Here is a 19,992-nt window from a genome sequence, read left to right as displayed (position 1 = left end):
AAAGCATATGTAGCATTCTTCACGGTAATATGATATTATATTGGTTTTGACTAAAACGTCTCATACTATATGGAGCCTCTCCCGAATGATATGATACTATATTGTCAATTTCGCGCATGAGCTCTCATATTTTGACTAAGAAGCCTCGTACCATAAAGAGCGCTGAACAACAGGTAGCCGACTAAAAACCTCATATAACCATAGCCTCCCCTTAGTTAGTTGAGGTCCTCAAACCTCCTTCATTTTAGAAGAAAAAAAAAATCATTTAATTTATTTATTTTTGTTAGACGAACACGACTCTCTACAATGGTATGATATTGTCCACTTTGAGCCTAAGGCCTCATACCGGAGTTAGTATTCCTCACTTATAAACCCATGATCATTCCCTAAATTAGTCGATGTGAAACTTCCATCATCCAACAATTTTTAATGGGATATAGAATTTCTAGCCTATTTACACCAATGTTTATATATATATATAGATATATATATATATATATTTTGCCATTTACACCAATATTAATTTTTTATAAAAAGAAATTTAGAATTTTTTTTTGCTTCTTCCAATTCCAAAGATTGAATTTACATTTAATTATTAGAGTTGTTTTTATTGCTTTGCATAACTTTTTTAAAAATCAATCAAAATTCTTTAGTTTTCTTTTTAGATCAAATTCTTTAACCAATTTATTTTTCAAATTTTTTATTTTGAAATTTCAAAATTTATTTCGATAATTAAAGAACAAAAATGAAATATACATAAAATTTTGTTGAGGTTGTTTAAAAACTACTTTAAAATATGGGTTTTTATTTTATTTTTTATTTTTCTTTTTCTGAGACAAAATTCAATGAGCTACTGTTTTTGATATTCTTACTCAAAGCTTCAAAATTCTAACATCTTAATCAAGCATCTAAAAGACTTTTGTGGAAATAAAATATGAATCAAGATTGAATTTGGTCTAACAATCACAGAGTAGGATTGGCAATTCCAACTCCCATAATCATTCAAGAACAGTGAACTTTAAAGCTATAATAATAATGACCCGAACTAGACGGAAGAAATCAATACAGAAAAAATACTAAATTAGAGCCTCTTTTTTTTCCTATTCTAGTAACATGATCATCACCCTCATCATCAGAAACTGTAAGAAAATAATGACGCATCCAGAAAAGGAGATGCTAAAAAAAATAAACTGAAAAAAGAACAAAGTAATGGAGAAACGGTTCACTGTGAGGTTTTTTTTTTTTTTGTGTGTCCAAATGAACTAACCTTCGATGTCTTCATTGACCCACCTGGAACTGAAGTTTTAACCTTGACTTATTCTGGAAGTTGAATCTTAGAACTTATTCGAGTAAGGTCGTCGTTATTCTGGAGTCGAATCTTGTCTCGTTGCTTCTAATCTACAGATTCATCAAGATCTAGTAGAAACCTGATGCTGCTACTCTAAAGCAATCCTTTGGATTCCTATACATCCAGTTTGGGAGTTGTTGGAGCTTCATTACTTTCCTCTGCAGAGGATTGAATTTTAGGTGAACCGGTTGGCGTAGAGTAGCTTGTTGATGGGTTATATCTCTTAAGCAGCCTGTCTTTGTTTTTACTCCACCAGTCTTCTGCTTGCTGCTCATCAAACTTTCTCTTGCTGCGACCAGACAAGCAAGGAAAAGAAATGCATCAAAGTATTCGAAGTAACAGTTAATGCATTCATGTCCATGTCCTACATATGTATGTAAAATAATTTCAACTAACTTGTGCTACATTTCTCCTATATGATGATCATGGCATAATTAGATGACATGGATGGTTTTCATATGTCCAAACCTATAGATTTCAACAAAGTGTTGCAGAGGAGATGATATGTGGTGTTCCTGATGCAGCGGAGATAGTGATATCTTTCAAATGCAACTGTTATTATGGCAATACCTGAATCTAACGCGTTTGAAAATCTTGGTATCATTTGAAAGCACGACCAAAGTTACATAAACTCCAGGTTCAAATTGCTCAATAACTTGCTTTTCGCTTCCAGTTGGGGGTGTTGAAGATAATGGAGATCTAGAGCCATTTTCTGTACTTTGAGAAACTGCCTCCCTTGCAGAAGTTTTCTTACTTTCCAGAAGATTATTTACATTAACCTGCGTTAAGTCCTTCATTCCTGAAGTGACTAAATCGTCTTCTAGCCTCTTTGAAGAATCAGCAAGTGAGGGAGTAGATCCATTATTGGGTGTGTCAGATTTTTCACGACTCGTAGGCAAAGATGAAGTTTTCGATGTCTCAACCATATTTAAGAAAGCTTCAGCTTGGGCATACATTGCCTTAAAAGTTTCACCATCAGATATCTCAGGTGGCAGTTTCTCAGTCATTTCCTTCAACTGAAAAACCAAGTTAGAGAAATTTACATTAGTCAACATGTGTCACTAATATTTGGATCATTGGTTAGCAATTCATGTCAAGTGGTTTTTCATGATAAAAGTTAAAAGATCAAAGTTCATGCTCCGGTGGCCATAGCAACATATTTTTAACCAAGGTATGAAACAGCTATTCACAAACCTGTTATAAAATTAGCGAGGCTACCAATGACATCAAAATCATTCTTTCCAGTTATTTAACCAAGGTATGAAACAAAATGAAGCAACTCAAATGGTAATATATTTGCTACCTGGTCTGTAATTGTAGTAACTAATTTCTTTGCTATTTTGCACCTGGAGGATTCTTCTTCAACTAATGAAGCCACTTCACTTACATTTTTGCACAAATTTCGAATTTCTGTATCTTGAGTATCAACTTTCTGCTTCAAGCTATAAACCTGAAAAGCACGGAACAAAGATGCAACTAAGTTTCTTTGGATGTAGGTTTCTTCAAGAAGAATATAAATAAATAAGAATATTGCAGAATTTTGGATTTGCAAAGAAAACGAGTTAATGCCTGGCGTTCAAGCCTTGAATTTTCTTGAGTCAATGTCTCATTTGACTTCCTGAGAGTCTCATTTGACCTCTTGAGACTATCAATAACAGTCTTCGAAAATCCTGGAGTAGATGAACGTGGAGGGCTTGGCCTCCTTGAATATGGTGATACAGGTCTTGAATTGCACATTGGAGGTGGTGATGCTGGTGCCACAGTTGCGGGCCTCCAAGCATTTTGAATAGCACTCAACGAACTTGGAAATGCAATGTCTTTCAGTTGCTGAAGAGATGGCACCTGAGAAGCTCTGACCATAGAAGGAGAAGATGGTCTACTCCCTGGTTTTACTGATTTAATCTCATGATATTTAACAGGTTCTGTGGTGGGAGACAATAGAACGCGAGAAGTTCTCACCTCCACCCTATCAAATCTTTCCTTATAATCTGTTGAATGACGACTGGCCGTCAATTTTCTATTTATAGCCAAATTGTTGCCAGCCTCAGCAGCTTTAAGTTTTGCATAGCAAGAATCACATACTCGGTGTGGTTTGCCAGGGGTAGGTGCCAATGCTGCTTTCAAAGCTTTCTTGGAGCTGCATGAATGACAATGCACCAGCCCACAGTTATAACAATTGTGCCTCTTCTTTGTGAAACCAAATGCTTGACGACAACCAGTGCAAACTGACTGATCTGCTCCGCTAACCCACTTATGAATACATATACTTGCAGTAAAGTTTGAACCACAAGATATACTTTTAACATGCCGGTCCTTCAGAGCTTCCACGAGTGTTGGGGATCTCCTATCCTCTACATCTCCATGTCCCAATCTTCCATTGGCACCCCTGCCCCAAGAAAACACTTCATTTCTTGATGTGAGAACAACTGTGTGACTTGCACCGCAAGAAATTTCTTCAACAAATTCACCAACTAATCTATCCTGCACTAAGCAAGGAATAACTCCATCTGAACTTGGATTGCCAAGCTGACCATATGCAGTACCACCCATGGTAAACACATGACCCGATGTGGTAAGAGCCACAGTCATGTTGTGTCCACATGCTAACTGGTGGAAATTGTAGTCTATGAGTGAAGAAACACAAGTAGGAAGAAGATAAGTTTCCTTGTTTCCATGACCCAAACGGTATTTGTCACCATCACCCCAAGTGAACAACTTTCTAGATGACATGTTTGAACCAGTCTGACCCATAACCTCAACAATAGCAGCAGTATGCCAGATTCCACAAGCAACTTTAATGGTCCTAAGTCCACTCAATAATTGCACCTCTCTTGGATATGCAATACTCTCCCTATCTCCATGGCCCAGTACACCATATGTTCCATCACCAAATGTGTATAGTTTTCCGTTGGAAGTTGCTAGTGCTGAATGCCACGTGCCACATGCAACAGATAAAACTTGAAGCCCTTCCAAAGGACCGACAACTCTTTTGGGTATCCAGTGACTAACATCAGTGCCATGACCAAGAATTCCAGAACTAAATATTCCATCACCCCAAGAGAATAAATCATTTGAAGAGGTTATGGCACATGAATGATACTCACCACAAGCTACAAAGTCTACATTACTAACTGCCAGAAACTCAACAAGACGGGGGCGACTAAAGTCTCTATCAACTCCATGACCGAGCCGTCCCCCACATTCTTCACCCCATGTGAAAACCTCACCTTGCCTCGTTACGAGAGCAATGTGTCGGACACCGCAAGCAATCTGATGAACATCAAGAACAACATTTGTCTCTAATGGCTTTGGAATCAGCACATCATTTTTTACTGGTATTGGACTTGAAGTTCCATCGGGTAAAACTAAATCAGACCAAATCCCACCCCAGACATAAACATCACCCAATGACTCTATATCATCTGGTCCAGATCCTCCACTTGAACAACTAGGAGTGCTTGATACACTGATGCGGAAACCATCTCCACCACTTCGTTGCATATTTGCACGTTCTGAACCCACATCTGAACTTACCAGATGCAATGAAGATTCACGAGAATTTAAATCAATAGAATCCCTTCCCCGAGCTAAGCTGTTACTAAATTCTAAGGTTGCACCAAAATTTCGACCACTTTGAAAGAACTCACTAGCATCCTGCAACTGGAAAATAGTTATCAACCATAACTTAATTTTCTTCAATAGGATAGTTTAGAAAATTAGATACATGATCATGAGATAAAAAACAGTAAACGACCGACAGAGGTGATCTACAGTTATATGATGAGGAATCAAGATTGTACAACAATACATGCGCAAACTTGGAAAACTTTTAAATTATGTTCTGCAACTTGGGCAAAGCATATCCTGGCTCTATAACTGACCAAACCAAAGATCAACTTGTATATAATTTGAAAGGTTAGGGCCTATTTTGATATCTAGTTTGAAAATAGATTTATTTTGAGAACAGTGAATAACAGGATATGAATTTAAACTAAAATTCTGAAGCTGTATTCATATACAATACTAGGGAATGGATGAAATAATAGATTTGTTTTAAGAGGCCCTTTTATTCTATAGTTCATGAGTTCTCATTCACAATTTATAGGCTAGAAATGGTATGCGCAAAGAGATGTCTTTCCAACTCTCCTAACATAATACAGATAGTGTGGGAAAATATTGAACTCGTCCTTGGCCAGTATTAGATATCCGTGGCATGGTGCATTGAGTTCTACCTATATTGCAGGTATCATATAATTTTCTGTAGGAAGATTATCTCTGTTAAACCATTGTGCTATTACATTCACCTGAATAATTTCACAGCTCCTTAATGTTGTCTTTCATGTGAAGCTGATTTTGATGCAAGAACAGTACCCCAAAAAAAAAAAAAAAAAAAAAATGCGAACTGCCAAGGAAAGAACCTAAAAAAAAACAAGACAATGCTCGTTATAGGAGTGAATGCAAAGTAAAAGCTCACATCTGGCAAATCACTCCTAGAACGTCCATGCTGTAATCTTGAAGAAATTAAATTCTTAAGGCCAACAAGCCAGACTTCAGCTTCACCTTTGTCCTTGCAGATCTATAAACAGGTAACAGATGAAAGAAATCACTGAATTACCATACAATCAGAGATATTACAGATATGAAGAGGAAATTTGAATATTTCCATGAGTTCAACTAACCAAATCAAGTGACCGTTCCCCGTTTCTATACAACAATGAAAATGATAAGTATTCCTTTTCAGGCCTCAAATACCTTCTGAATACAGCCTGTAAAGGAATCAAAAGAAGAGAAGAGGAGGACAAAAAGAAGAAGAAATATCATTCATAATTTTTCAAATTCAAAACATAAATTGTAGTAATATGGGCAAAGATAAGAGACCAAGAGAAGAAGAAAACAGAGCAAAAGAACCCCAGTGTCTTTTTCTGCTTAGTATCAAATTGATAAAGCTAATTAAGGTTTTAAATTGAGCTATTGTATGAGCAAACAATCAAAAACTAAATATAGTCAAAAGTCTTATTTAATAGTAACAAAAATCAATGCATTCTAAGATTTCCCGTATGCCAAGAACTGCATAGTGTTCTAGCATAAAAATAATTCCTAATAAAACATATATTAAATACAATACACATTCCAAAAGTAGAATATTGACAAACATATAGCCATGCCTCAAGAAGTTCCTGCATCATATGACTTCCATATATCGCAGGTATGCAAATTCTAGTCAGCCATTTTTGGAAAGTTTTAACTCACAGTTCTTTGTCCTGGGATAATTCGTGAGATGCTAGATAATTTCAAGGTCCTTTCTTCTCCATGTGAATACCAGATCAGCGTGGTTTCGTCCTGATAATTAGTTGCAGAAAAATTAAAATTCTGAAGTCATGCATAATCTATGACATCATAATGCCTGTGGACAAGGTGATCAAACTGATTAAATGATTGGTAGAAGCTTCAGTTTTATTATTTTTGTTTATGCTCATCAACTCGTTCACATGTTATCATATACATTGAGCCTGCTATGTCCCAAAAATCTGAAATGCATGCCTTCATCTATTGACGAAATTACCAAATAAAAGTCTTTGGAGATGTGAAGATAGGATTTGTGGAACGTCTTATGGAAACTTATTTACAATTTGTACTGAACATACCAACAATATCCGGTGACTTCCGAAATCAAGATAATTCATTCCACAAAAAGAAATCCAAAGGAGCTTGGCAAGGTAAACGCTCTCTCCTCTCTCCTATCCTTCTCCTCATTCTTCTCTTCGTTTTTTAGCCTCCATTCGGTTCATTTTTCCGCAGTTTCATCATTTATAATAGAACCAAGCAGTATAGTATCTTAACAGTGCATTATACATCTAATCAACACCAGAAAATATCAAATCCATTGCTTATGGCACTGCAGAACAACCCTTGAAAGGAATTGAGTAATAAATATGCTGTGTCGCTACAAGGAAATTATTACTCACAGTAGAGATTCTGAATGGGCAGAGCTTCGGCTTTCCTTTTCGGCTATACTTGATTAGTTGACTTCCTTTTTTCAAAATGATAAGTGCCTTCAAAATAACAAACAGAGAAATGCATTTCAGGAGAAAAGCAAAGACAACACGGAACGCCGAGGTCCGAGGACCTCACATCATGGCGCTCAATAGAGAGAAAGAGAGGAATATATTGTTTAAGGAAATGTGAGAAAAACTGACTTGCTCAATGTCACGCTCATAATTCCCATAGCTAGCAGGATCTGCCATTCCATCTGAGAAAATCGTTGGGAAACCACATGAAGAAGAAGCATAACAATGTCGACAAGCGACAATTGCATCAGGTAGTGCGGTGGCGACCTGCGTACCCCAGTCTTCTTCATAGATGCATGTGCTGCTTCCTTCTCTTGTGACCTCTCATCAAAATTCTCCAAATCCACCTTTCACATCAAAATACACATTACGATCTGAAGCTCTTTTTTCCACAAACCACGACACGATCACCAAATCGATGAGAATCAACATTCAAAGATCACAAAACTCAAGAATGCAATCAATAACACTTGAAATCAATCAAAATTCACAAAACACACGGATCACAACGCCGGTTCCATCATTCGCGCCAACGTAAAGAAGAAATTCGATAAACGAAACAACAAAAGGCAAAAACAAACAAAAAAAAGAGGATAAAAACGTATAGATGAATGAGTGATATCACCTGTAATCATGCGAAATCGAAACAAGAAACCAGAAACTGCAACTGTGAAAAGAAATCGGAGAATAAACGAAGAAGAAGCTGCAATGCAATAGAATGCATGCGGATTCATCGTTTCACTGTTTTTTCGCTTGGCAAATAATAATAATAAAAATAAAAAGTGGTTTATCAGTCGTGGCGCCATTACAGAAGCCATTAATCAACAGCCAAACTAGTGACCGTTGGATAATGATCATTAGATCTCCACCGTTGATTCACCATCTTCAAATCAAATCGGATCATCCACAACCCCTCGTGGGTTGTAATCTAGTTTTTTCTTTTCCTTTTATTTTTTTTAATCACGCAATTAATTAATTAATTAATTAATTTTTTTTAATCTAATATCCTAAAATAGTTATTATTTGTCGTCTTAGTTCATTCATATACCTTTCGTTTACTTAAACGTTACATTACGCTCATGTTATTCTTTTACCTCCGAGCTAAATCTCCCCCACTTAGTAAGCTACGTGAGCCCTAATACGGCTTAAATGAAATGTTGATATGGCCTCGAGGGTTGTGGCTACCACGTGAACCTACCTCTTGCACAATTACTGCTACAATTATATATATATCAAAATATTGAGATTATTTTATTTATTTTCATAACAAATAGTTATAAAAATTGAGCTGACATACGAACAAATATGTAATATTTTAAAATTTAAGGACTAAATTGAAATATCGAGAAAATGAACTAATATATATATATATATATTAGTTTTCTTTATTGTATTTATGATTAATTGTGGTGGGCAAAATGGACCAATGGGAGTTGAATGTGAAACAAAGACTAGTCAAATGAGTGAGAAAATACCAAAGCCAAGGAATGGAATGAAACGACAGTAAAACTTGACGGGCGCGGCGCGGCGCGGCGGAATGCGAATGGCTGTGTTTTGTTCGTGGAAACGCGAAAACGACGAATCCAACTATTAAAAAACACCCTAAATTGAACCATCCTCATATGTAAAAACGACGTCACCTCCGACTTTGCCTCCCTCCTTCCAGAACCCTATGAAATATCTTTTTCCTTTTTTTTCTTTTTTAAATTGTAAATAAATTTTTTTAATTGAAAAAAAAAAATTAGTATCTAAAATTTTAAAAATTATAATTTAATAAACGTTTAAAATCATAACAAAGGCTCGACTCCTCTTTCTTTTGGAGTCTTAGTCATTTTTTACTATGCATTCGAGGAGTCTCGACTCATTTTTCTTTTGGAGTCTTTTGTTCGACATTTGAAGATTCTATTGGCATGACTGAGTTTAGGGTATGACTCTGATATCATATTAGACGAATATGACTTTCCCTGTGAAAAGTAGTGTTCATCTAACATGATATCAGAGTTATGCCATAAACTTAGTCATATCGATAGAATCTTCAAATGTCGAACAAATGACTCCAAAAGAAAAAGAAGTCGAGACTCCTCGAAGGCATAGTAAAAAATAACTAAGACTCCAAAAGAGAAAGGGGTCGAGCCTCGATTAAGGGGAGACGTACTTTGTTCAAGGGGAGGTGTTGGATAAAAGTCCTACATCGGCTAATTTAAGGAATGATCATGGGTTTATAATCAAATAATACTCTCTCCATTGATGTGAGATCTTTCGGAGAAGCCCAAAGTAAACCCATAAGAGCTTATGCTCAACGTGAACAATATTATACCATTGTGGAGAGTCGTGTTCATCTAACCGATTTCATTTTATTTTAATCTATATATTTTTAAAATTTTAATTTTAATTTATATTTTATGTAAAGAAAATGCATGCCCTCCACTTTGGACTGCCAGCCAATACGAATATTTGGTAGATATTTCCAATTTGAAAATAAAAAATTGACTAAATTATAATAATAATAATAAAAAAAACAATTGAATAATAATATAATTTACAAAAATAAAATTAAAAAAATCGATAAATCTAGTATGGCAACAGCTTTCAAAGGACAGGTCAACAAAACTCTAGAAGCTCCTTTATAAATATTTTTCTATACATCACCATTAAATATTTAAATATTTAATTTAATTTTTGATTAATAATAACTTTTTTTTACCATATTTATTTATAAATAAATAAAAAAATTAATAATTATTAAATGAAGTTTTAATCTTGGAAACTTTGCTGTATTGTATTATTTTTAAATAATAAACTAAATATTTATGAACTTATTATATAAATGTTATCTAAATGGATTAATTGCAAAGTTATCCTTACATGAATTTAATGCTGACCATATTTTAAAAATGACAAATGGGTTAATAATATATCCAAAGTCGCATTTTTTTGTACTTAAATTAATAAAAGTATGCTAATAACATGATTATTTAATAAATTATGTAAACCTATATGATACGCTACCAAATTAACATTTTAATATATATTATATATATAAATATAAAAGTTAGTAAATTATGAGTTTTTGAATTTTTTTTTTACACCGAAAATAAAACTNTAAGGAATGATCATGGGTTTATAATCAAATAATACTCTCTCCATTGATGTGAGACCTTTCGGAGAAGCCCAAAGTAAACCCATAAGAGCTTATGCTCAACGTGAACAATATTATACCATTGTGGAGAGTCGTGTTCATCTAACCGATTTCATTTTATTTTAATCTATATATTTTTAAAATTTTAATTTTAATTTATATTTTATGTAAAGAAAATGCATGCCCTCCACTTTGGACTGCCAGCCAATACGAATATTTGGTAGATATTTCCAATTTGAAAATAAAAAATTGACTAAATTATAATAATAATAATAAAAAAAACAATTGAATAATAATATAATTTACAAAAATAAAATTAAAAAAATCGATAAATCTAGTATGGCAACAGCTTTCAAAGGACAGGTCAACAAAACTCTAGAAGCTCCTTTATAAATATTTTTCTATACATCACCATTAAATATTTAAATATTTAATTTAATTTTTGATTAATAATAACTTTTTTTTACCATATTTATTTATAAATAAATAAAAAAATTAATAATTATTAAATGAAGTTTTAATCTTGGAAACTTTGCTGTATTGTATTATTTTTAAATAATAAACTAAATATTTATGAACTTATTATATAAATGTTATCTAAATGGATTAATTGCAAAGTTATCCTTACATGAATTTAATGCTGACCATATTTTAAAAATGACAAATGGGTTAATAATATAACCAAAGTCGCATTTTTTTGTACTTAAATTAATAAAAGTATGCTAGTAACATGATTATTTAATAAATTATGTTAACCTATATGATACGCTACCAAATTAACATTTTAATATATATTATATATATAGAAATATAAAAGTTAGTAAATTATGAGTTTTTGAATTTTTTTTTACACCGAAAATAAAAATTTGAAAGTCAAAATTTCTTAAAATTAAATTAGTCAACCATTTAAAATAATTGAATTTATCAAAAGTAAAAAAATAAAATAAATCAAAATTGAATAGATCTGTTTAAATTGAATAATATTAAAAATTATCTCGATTTATTTATTTATTTTTCTTTTAAGTTATGGGTTTCGAACTGGCACGAAAAATAAATAAATAAAATAATTAGACAAAATTAGGTTTTTATAGTTTTTTTTTACTTAAAAAATAATTTCTTATATTAAAAAAGAAAAAAAGAAAAAAGAAAAAAGGAAAATTTGGATGCGACTGGCAAAAGCGGTAGGTAGCGCCCCAAATATGGAGGGGGAGTTACCGGCTACCACTTCTTTGCCTTCCGGTAACTTATTCAGTGGGCCCCACGTTTGTCTTAACGACACGTAATAATTTTTATTTATTTTTATTGATTTAGATGTTTGTTTGAACTTTGAAGTGATTTTAAAATAATAATCAAAATAATTTTTTTCCGTATTTTAAATTATTTTAAACTAATATTTATAGAATAAAATGTGTTTAATAATATTAAATTAAACCGTAAATTTTAAATATTTAAAAATATATTTTGAGGTGAGTGACAAAAAAAAAAAAAAAAAAAAAAAATTATAACAAATTCAAAATCATATGAATAAAATTTCTAAACCATTTTATTAATATTTTAAAATTAATGTGGAATAAAAAATAGAAGTGACAGTAAATTGAGACAATATAACTAAGATATTTTTGTTTGAATCAAGTTTGAAAGAAACAACCAATCTGGACATCACAATCCATTCCCAATCGAGGCCACCGTCCTCGCTGACACTCTTTCCTTCCTCCAATCGATGTGGGACCGCCCCCATATCCACCCCCTTTGGGGCCAGCATCCTTACTGGCACACCGCCTCGTCTCTATCCCCCTTCAGGGAACAGCGAGAAGGCTGACACATCGTCCGATGTCTGGCTCTTTCCTTACTCTAATCGATGTGGGATCGCCCCCAAATCCATCCCATTTTGGACCAGCGTTCTTACTGGCACACCACCTCGTGTCTACCCCCTTCAGGGAACAGTGAGAAGGCTGACACATCGTTCGATGTCAGGCTCTGATACCATTTGTAACGACCTAATTCCACCGCTAGCAGATATTGTCCTCTTCAGGCTTTCCCTTTCGAGCTTCCCCTTAAGGCTTTAAAACGCGTCTGCTAGAGGAAGGTTTCCGCACCTTTACAAATGGTGGTTTGTTCTCCTCCCCAACTAATGTGGGACATCACATCAATAATCACGGCCAAAAGTTAAAAGGGTATTTTTGAAATAAAATACTCACAACTTTTAAAAGTTCGGTCGTGTTTTTAGATAAATTAAATCGTTTATCGTTTTTTTTGGGTGAAAAAAGAAAAGGAAATTGGGTGTTGGGGACTAAAATGAAATTAGATGGGAAATGAGGGATTGAATTGAAAAAAGAACCCAATCTTCAAAGGTTCAAACTTTAACCCTCAACCAATCCTCTTGACTGTTCCTCACACAAGAAAACGCGGAAACATTGCAACCTTTGAAATCTGAATTAATATTTGTCACGCGTTCCCACAGAGATATGCTCTCCTTCCTCCGACACCGCCACTACTTGGTAAAACACAAAATCTCAGCTCATTTTTTTGTTGTTTTTTTTTGTTTTTTTTATATTTTGGTTTGTCGAATTCTTGAATGAATTAGTCCACGTGGGTCGTTTGTGCTCTTCACATTGTCGCCATAATTCGTTGACAAGATGAACCCACCAAGGAATAAGCATTTGTAGCTGTTCATTTCGTTCACTATAAAACCTCGATCTTGTTCCTTCCATTTCCACCAAATTCTGTCTGTTTTTTCAAAAGGGTGTGATTCCATTCGCTGTGTTCTGCCTTTTTCTGTTAGCTTTCTGCCATTTTGTAGAGACCAGTCGAGAGATTAATGGAGGGTGCAATGAAGAAGACGATGAGTAATGGTAGTGTTCATATGGAGATTGAAGAAATTGACAATAAGTACGAGGAAGCTTATGGGGAACATAATGCCACTGAAGATCAGCTCATTACTCCTTGGACTGTCTCTGTTGCTAGGTCAAGATTAAGAAACAAGAAACAACCTTGTTGATAAAACATGTTTTGTTTTGTTTTTGTTTTTGTTTTTGTTTCTGATATCATTCTTTGTTTTGTTGGTTTAGTGGCTATTCGTTGTTGCGTGATCCAATCTATAACAAAGGGCTTGCTTTTACTGAGAAAGAGAGGGATGCTCATTACTTGCGTGGTTTGTTGCCACCAGCACTTCTTAATCAAGAGCTTCAGGTTAGTTTAGATCTCTGTATTGGTATGTGAGATCCCACGTCGGTTGTAGAGGGGAACGAAACATTCCTTCTAAGGGTGTGGAAACCTGTCCGGGTCGTTGCAAATAGTATCAGAGCCAGACACCGCGCGATATGCTAGAAAGGACACTAGGCCCTGAACGGGGGTGGATTGTGAGATCTCACATTAGTTGGGGAAGAGAACGAAGCATTCCTTATAAGGGTGTAGAAACCTCTCCCTAGCAGACGCGTTTTAAAATCAAAGCACAGGAGGGAAAGCCCAAAGAAGACAATATCGGCTAGCGGTGGGCTTGGACTGTTACATGGACCGTTGAACTTGGTTTACTAAGATTTTAATGGTTTCTTTTGGCGAGCAGGAAAGGAGGATGATGCACAATCTTCGCAACTATGAAGTTCCATTACACAGATATATTGCCATGATGGATCTTCAGGTTGATGTTTTCTCCACTCATTTATTATTTAGTTTGATGTTTGATTCATCTGTCCCTATTGAATTGAGACCATTAGGAGTAAATCAGTTTTTAAGGTTTTGAGATGTTTGAACTTTGGGGTTTGTCTGTTAAATTAGAACTAAAAATGACTTAAAACGTTTGTTGTCTCTTGAAATTGGAGTTGAGAAGTGGACGGTGACATCCCACGTCGGTTGGAGAAGAGAACGAAACATTTCTTATAAGGGTGTGAAAATCTCTCCCTAATAGACGCGTTTTAAAACCTTGAGGGGAAGCTTGAAAGGGAAAGCCCAAAGAGGACATATTTGCTAGCGGTGGGCTTGGACTGTGACTAATGATATCAGAGCCAATCACTGGACGGTGTGCCAACAAGGACGCTGGGCCCTCAAAGGGGGTGGATTGTGAGATCCCACATCGGTTGGAGAGGAGAACGAAACATTCCTTATAAGGGTGTGAAAATCTCTCCCTAACAGACGCGTTTTAAAACCTTGAGGGGAAGCTCGAAAGGGAAACTCCAAAGAGGACATTATTTGCTAGCGGTGGGCTTGGACTGTGACAAATGGTATCAGAGCCAATCACCGGGTGGTGTGCTAGCAAGGACGTCGGGCCNCAGACGCGTTTTAAAACCTTGAGGGGAAGCTCGAAAGGGAAACTCCAAAGAGGACATTATTTGCTAGCGGTGGGCTTGGACTGTGACAAATGGTATCAGAGCCAATCACCGGGTGGTGTGCTAGCAAGGACGTCGGGCCCCCAAAGGGGGTGGATTGTGAGATCCCACATCGATTGGAGATGGGAACGAAACATTCTTTATAAGGGTGTGGAAACCTCTCACTAACAGACACGTTTTAAAACTTTGAGGGGAAACCCAAAAGGGAAAGCCAAAAGAGGACAATATCTGCTAGCGGTGGGCTTGGACTATTACAAATAGTATAAGAGCCAGACATCGGGCGGTGTAGCAGAAAGGACGCTGGGCCCCCAAGGGGGGTGGATTGCGAGATCCCATATCGGTTGGAGATGGGAACAAAACATTCCTTATAAGGGTGTGGAAACCTCTCCCTAATAGACACGTTTTAAAACCTTGAGGAGAAGTCCGAAAGGGAAAGCCCCAAAAGGACAATATCTGCTACAATGAGCTTAAGCGGTTACATGTTAGTTTCAATCAAAACATGTAAACAAGCCAATTCCTGTTCATGTTTATACATGTCTCATATCATTTGATCTTGCAGGAGAGAAACGAAAGGCTGTTCTACAAGCTTCTGATCGATAACGTCGAAGAACTGCTTCCCGTCGTCTACACTCCGACCGTCGGCGAAGCTTGCCAGAAGTATGGAAGCATTTACAGGCGACCTCAAGGCCTTTTCATCAGTTTAAAAGAGAAGTATGCCATTAAACAAGTGTTTATTATGTATGATTAGCTGCATTAGTACAAGAACACATAATCAAAAACTTCCATTTCCAGGGGAAAGATTCTTGAAGTGTTGAAGAACTGGCCCGAAAGGAACATTCAAGTTATTGTTGTGACCGACGGTGAGCGGATTCTCGGCCTCGGGGATCTCGGATGCCAGGTAACAAAACTTACTACTTTCATTCAGCTGGTGAACCTTTACTTAATTTGTTCAAATGATATCTTTCAGGGCATGGGGATTCCTGTGGGGAAGCTCTCGTTGTATACAGCGCTCGGAGGAATCCGACCCTCGGCTGTAAGCGATACTCGAGTTTATATACTAGTGTTTATTCTAGGATTAGGCAGCTTTGCTTTCAAGTACTAAACCAAGCAATGGCTAAAGTTTGGAGTTGTGTATATGTGCAGTGCTTGCCTATCACCATCGACGTCGGTACGAACAATGAGCAGCTTTTGAACGATGAGTTTTACATCGGCCTTCGACATAAACGTGCTAGAGGACAGGTGAACGGTTTTTTGCCTCCTTTTGCTCTCCCGTCCCCTCGATTTCAATCCGCTCATCGTTGTGTTCTTTCCTTCATTTAGGAGTACATGGAGCTTTTGGATGAGTTCATGTATGCAGTAAAGAAGAACTATGGAGAGAAAGTGTTGATTCAGGTGATTTGGAAGTTTCAACTTATTTCATGACACAGCTTGGAGTTCTTCATTTTGTTGCTAAGCATTTGTTATTTAACAGTTTGAAGATTTTGCTAACCACAATGCGTTCGAGTTGCTTTCGAGATATAGCTCGTCACACCTCGTGTTTAACGATGACATTCAGGTACGAAACATACGCATCGCTTTTAACTATTAATGTAGGTTTTAAGAGAAGATTTCCTCTAACATGGTGTCTCTTACTCGGACGTTTAGGGTACGGCATCTGTCGTCGTAGCGGGACTTCTTTCAGCTCTTAAACTTGTTGGAGGGACATTAGCTGACCATACTTTCCTGTTCCTTGGAGCTGGAGAGGTGAGTTTGAAGTGCTTTGAGCTGTGTTTGTTTACTTTGGCACATATTTCTTTGATGGTCCATCTGCTTAAGTTTCCTGTCTTGTAAGAGATCGAATAGCCATGCTTTTACTCTGAACTTGTGTCATGGCCCAAGCCCACCGTTAGCAGATATTATCCTCTTTGAGCTTTACCTCAAGGTTCTTAAAACGAGGATACTAGGGAGAGGTTTCCATACCCTTATAAAGAATGTTTCGTTCTCTTCTCCAACCGATGTGGGATCTCACAATCCACCCCCTTCAGGGCTCAGCGTCCTTACTGGCACACCGCCTCGTGTCCACCCCCTTTGGGGCTCAGCCTCCTCACTGGCACATCGTCCGGTGTCTAGCGCTAATACCATTTGTAATGGTTTAAGCCCACCACTAGTATATATTATCCTCTTTGGGCTTTCCCTTTCGGGCTTCTCCTTAAGGTTTTAAAAATGCGTCTACTAGCGTCCTTACTGGCACACCGCCTCGTGTCCACCCCCCTTTGAGGCTTAGCCTCGTTGCTGGCACATCGTCCGGTGTCTGCCTCTGATACCATGTGTAATGGTCCAAGCCCACCACTAGCATATATTGCCCTCTTTGGGCTTTCCCTTTCGGGCTTCTCCTTAAGGTTTTTAAAATGCATCTACTGGAGAGAGGTTTTCACACCTTCATAAAGAATGTTTCGTTCTCCTCTCTAACCGATGTGGGATCTCACAATCCTTTGCCCCTTCTACTAGGGAGAGGTTTCCACACCGTTATAAAGAATGTTTCATTCTCCTCTCCAACCGATGTGGGATCTCACAATCCACCCTCCTTTCGGGGCTCAGCGTCCTCGCCGACACTCGTTCCCTTTTCTCCAATCGATGTGGGACCCCCTAATCCACCCCCTTCGGGACCCTGCGTCCTTGCTAGCACACTGCCTCGTGTCCACCTCCATTCGTGGCTCAGTCTCCTCACTGGCACATCGTCCACTGTCTGGCTCTAACACCATTTGTAACGGCCCAAGCCCATCGCTACCAAATATTGTCCTCTTTGGGTTTTCCCTTCAAATTTTTTAAAACGCGTCTACTAGGGAGAGATTTCCACACTCTTATAAAGAATGCTTCGTTTTCCTCTCCAACCAACGTGGGATCTCACAACTTGCTTCCATTTTCTTATTTCTTTCATTAAACTGTTGCAGGCTGGAACTGGTATAGCTGAGCTTATTGCTTTGGAGGTTTCAAAACAAGTATGAGCCTACTTCTATTCCTCTTCTCCTTTCTATTCTGAATCAAATGCAATTATGGCTTATGATTTTGCTTGTTTTTGGGCAGACCCAAGCTCCAGTTGAAGAGACTCGCAAGAAGATTTGGCTTGTGGACTCAAAGGTAGTATGAACTAACTCATCTCAAAACTGTGCCATTACACATTAATGTTTCATGTTCTAAAAGATTATGACCATTGTCACAGGGGCTGATCGTTCGATCCCGCCTCGATTCCCTTCAACACTTCAAGAAGCCTTGGGCTCACGACCATGAATCTATCAAGGATCTTTTGGGTGCCGTCCAGGTCTGTAATCGACATCGATAATGCTTCGTTATTGTAAGATCCCACGTCAGCTGGGGAGGAGAACGAAACACCCTTTATAGGAGTGTGGAAACCTTTCCCTAGCAGACGAGTTTTAAAAACTGAGGGAAAGTCCGAGCCCAAAGAGGACGATATCTGCTAGCGGTGGGCTAGGGCCGTTACAATTATTTACTCCACCTTCGAAGTATATCTGATCTTTTTTGAACTTTCAATTATATAGGCAATCAAGCCAACAGTGTTGATAGGAACATCTGGTGTTGGAAAGACATTTACAAAGGAAGTTGTGGAGGCCATGGCATCCCTCAATGAGGTTCTTCCTTATTCCTTATCAACTTCTCCCCCCTGCCATTCCTCAATTCCGTTAACCCGAGTATTGCTTTGTAGAAACCACTTATCCTTGCACTCTCGAACCCGACGTCACAATCGGAGTGTACCGCCGAAGAAGCTTATACATGGAGCCAGGGTCGGGCGATCTTCGCCAGTGGAAGTCCATTTGACCCTGTTGAATATGATGGGAAAGTTTATGTGCCTGGCCAGGTACCTACCTTTCATTCCTCTTAACTCATCAAGTGCCATTCAGGCCAACAATGCTTACATATTTGCTCTCTTCCTAATGCCATTCAGGCCAACAATGCTTACATATTCCCTGGATTTGGCTTGGGACTGATCATGTCGGGTACTATTCGCGTGCACGACGACATGCTCTTGGCAGCCTGTAAGTGAACGTTTCGTTAACTGAGCCAACTGATGCTTGTTTTGTGCTAATTTTTTCGAGTTCGATGCTAATGGTTTCTTCCTCTTTGCAGCGGAGGCATTGGCTGCCCAAGTGAGTGAAGAAAACTATGAGAAGGGTTTGATTTACCCTCCCTTTACCAACATCAGAAAGATATCAGCTAACATTGCTGCTAAAGTTGCTGCTAAAGCCTATGAACTTGGTCAGCTTCTCTCCCATTTTCTTCACAATGTGATTAAATCATTCATATAGAAAAGTTTAGTAACATTTGTATCATATGCTATTACATTACAGGTCTGGCTTCTCGTCTTCCTCGACCGAAGGATCTCGTAAAGTTTGCCGAGAGCTGCATGTACAGCCCCGGCTACCGTAGCTACCTTTAAATGAACGTTGTAGTTTTGGTTTTCAAAATTTTCCATCATTTTTTTTTTTGTGTAATTTGTTGTTGTAGTCATGGCATTAGCATAGGAAATGCCTCAAGAACTTGTTACTTTTGCTTCTTTTAATTGTCTGTTTCTGAAGTGGTTTATCTGTTTATGTAATATTCATTTGTTGTTTAGATTGAGTCATGTAGGCTTTTGTAATTCATGAGATCATTTGTGCAAATAAAATTAACTTATACTTTCACCTTCGAGTTGATGTTTACTTTGGTTCACTTGTGCTAAATTTTTAATTAATTATAACTAAATTAGTTCATAATAATATACCATCACCATGAAAATTAAATAAATCGAGTGAACATTAGTGAAAACTCGAGCGTGAAGATAAGAGTCCTTGGATCCTTGGAGGTTCGAACCATTGAGGACGATACGCAGGGGCACTCTAAATGACCCCAACATCAATAAAAAAAAACCGAATAAGGAAAAAAAAAAACTAAAAATCAACAATAATAAAAAGAGGCATCATCAGAACAATATAAAACAATATAATAATTTATTATAAAAAAAAAAGCAAATTTATCTTGCCATCATCAGGACAAACTGAATAAGAAAAAAAAAAAAAAAAATGGAGTGAGGGAAGTGTGGGATTAAAATAGACGTTTGGAAGTTTTTAAAATGAAACAAAC

The 19,992-nt window shown here is 36.9% G+C and overlaps 2 protein-coding genes across 4 annotated transcripts; one reads left to right on the top strand and one right to left on the bottom strand.

The window, feature by feature from the left end:
- Positions 1 to 946: 946 nt before the first annotated feature.
- Positions 947 to 8,157, bottom strand: LOC111798244 (PH, RCC1 and FYVE domains-containing protein 1-like). 2 transcript variants are annotated; one of them, XM_023681274.1, is made up of 10 exons: positions 8,042 to 8,157; positions 7,546 to 7,763; positions 7,315 to 7,401; positions 6,599 to 6,688; positions 6,028 to 6,114; positions 5,823 to 5,924; positions 2,918 to 5,008; positions 2,652 to 2,798; positions 1,919 to 2,364; positions 947 to 1,637 (listed from the first exon to the last, which is right to left on the bottom strand). In XM_023681274.1, exons 2-10 carry the CDS (start codon positions 7,591 to 7,593, stop codon positions 1,463 to 1,465), a joined length of 3,273 nt encoding a protein of 1,090 aa, XP_023537042.1. In that variant the 5' UTR covers positions 7,594 to 7,763; positions 8,042 to 8,157; the 3' UTR covers positions 947 to 1,462. The 2 variants fall into 2 exon arrangements, with proteins under 2 accessions (XP_023537042.1, XP_023537043.1); XM_023681275.1 differs by having other exon boundaries at positions 2,918 to 5,002.
- Positions 8,158 to 12,912: 4,755 nt separating this feature from the next.
- On the top strand, positions 12,913 to 19,557 carry LOC111798154 (NADP-dependent malic enzyme). Of its 2 annotated transcripts, XM_023681148.1 has the most exons (19): positions 12,913 to 13,053; positions 13,356 to 13,519; positions 13,624 to 13,744; positions 14,118 to 14,192; positions 15,437 to 15,588; positions 15,670 to 15,775; positions 15,845 to 15,910; positions 16,021 to 16,116; positions 16,198 to 16,269; positions 16,349 to 16,432; positions 16,522 to 16,620; positions 17,808 to 17,855; positions 17,941 to 17,994; positions 18,077 to 18,175; positions 18,414 to 18,503; positions 18,578 to 18,730; positions 18,818 to 18,908; positions 19,000 to 19,128; positions 19,221 to 19,557. In XM_023681148.1, exons 1-19 carry the CDS (start codon positions 13,021 to 13,023, stop codon positions 19,307 to 19,309), a joined length of 1,821 nt encoding a protein of 606 aa, XP_023536916.1. In that variant the 5' UTR covers positions 12,913 to 13,020; the 3' UTR covers positions 19,310 to 19,557. The 2 variants fall into 2 exon arrangements, with proteins under 2 accessions (XP_023536916.1, XP_023536917.1); XM_023681149.1 differs by lacking the exon at positions 13,356 to 13,519 and having other exon boundaries at positions 12,928 to 13,053.
- The last annotated feature ends 435 nt before the right edge of the window (positions 19,558 to 19,992 follow it).

The sequence above is a fragment of the Cucurbita pepo genome, chromosome LG07 (genome assembly GCF_002806865.2).
Source record: "Cucurbita pepo subsp. pepo cultivar mu-cu-16 chromosome LG07, ASM280686v2, whole genome shotgun sequence".
Taxonomy (NCBI): domain Eukaryota; kingdom Viridiplantae; phylum Streptophyta; class Magnoliopsida; order Cucurbitales; family Cucurbitaceae; genus Cucurbita; species Cucurbita pepo.
Note: the sequence above shows the minus strand (reverse complement) of the source record. Positions and strands in the feature narration are given on the sequence as shown.

Excerpts from the sequence above, each read along its gene's own strand:
- LOC111798244 (XM_023681274.1), bottom strand. The coding sequence starts at position 7,593 with ATGGCAGATCCTGCTAGCTATGGGAATTATGAGCGTGACATTGAGCAA. Across the intron at positions 6,689-7,314 it reads GCCCATTCAGAATCTCTACT|GACGAAACCACGCTGATCTG; the intron begins GTGAGTAATAAT and ends ACTAATTATCAG. Across the intron at positions 5,925-6,027 it reads GGGAACGGTCACTTGATTTG|ATCTGCAAGGACAAAGGTGA; the intron begins GTTAGTTGAACT and ends ACCTGTTTATAG.
- LOC111798154 (XM_023681148.1), top strand. The coding sequence starts at position 13,021 with ATGCTCTCCTTCCTCCGACACCGCCACTACTTG. Across the intron at positions 13,520-13,623 it reads TGGACTGTCTCTGTTGCTAG|TGGCTATTCGTTGTTGCGTG; the intron begins GTCAAGATTAAG and ends TTGTTGGTTTAG. Across the intron at positions 18,176-18,413 it reads ATCTTTTGGGTGCCGTCCAG|GCAATCAAGCCAACAGTGTT; the intron begins GTCTGTAATCGA and ends TCAATTATATAG.